Source organism: Plasmodium relictum (genome assembly GCF_900005765.1).
Source record: "Plasmodium relictum strain SGS1 genome assembly, contig: PRELSG_00_v1_192, whole genome shotgun sequence".
NCBI lineage: Eukaryota > Apicomplexa > Aconoidasida > Haemosporida > Plasmodiidae > Plasmodium > Plasmodium relictum.
Window position 1 is genome coordinate 1 of NW_021628379.1, and position 541 is coordinate 541.

At 15.2% G+C, this 541-nt stretch overlaps 1 protein-coding gene across 1 annotated transcript; it reads right to left on the reverse strand.

Moving 5' to 3' along the window:
- Window positions 1–36: 36 nt before the first annotated feature.
- On the reverse strand, window positions 37–232 carry PRELSG_0017880 (Plasmodium exported protein, unknown function; the record flags this gene model as incomplete). The annotated part of the gene is made up of 1 exon (XM_028675778.1): window positions 37–232. A coding segment is annotated over one exon (196 nt), but the record flags the coding sequence as incomplete, so codon positions are not given.
- Window positions 233–541: the final 309 nt, after the last annotated feature.

The window sequence follows — 541 nt, forward strand, 5'->3', positions numbered from 1 at the left end:
GAAATATTTTTAGGAGTTATTATTATCTTACATTACAAGAGCATTGTAACATCAGAATGAAAAGAACAAATATGAATAATTTTATAAAAGAATTTAATATAATATCTTTCTCTCTTTTGTTGTACATTTTTAAAGTTGAAATATATTCAACGATAAAGCTTTTATTTACGTAATTATTGCATCTAGGATATTTTTTGATATTTGAAATAATATTATTTCTCTTGTTCATCATTTTTTTTTAATTAAAGTAATATTTTCATGGTAAAATTTATTTTTATTTTATTTTTTTTTATTTATATAAATTAGTTGACTTTTTCCCTTAGGTATAAAAAATTATATTATTGACTTTTAAAAAATAAATGAAATAATTTTAAACTTAATTGCATGTAAAAATAATAAATATTAAAATATTCAAAAAACAAAAAATATTTTAAAAATACATTAACCTTTAATTTTAAAATGTTTACTTAGATGTTATGTATTAATATTATTAAAATAGAATAGATTAATAAAATGATAAACATGTTATATGTATTAAATA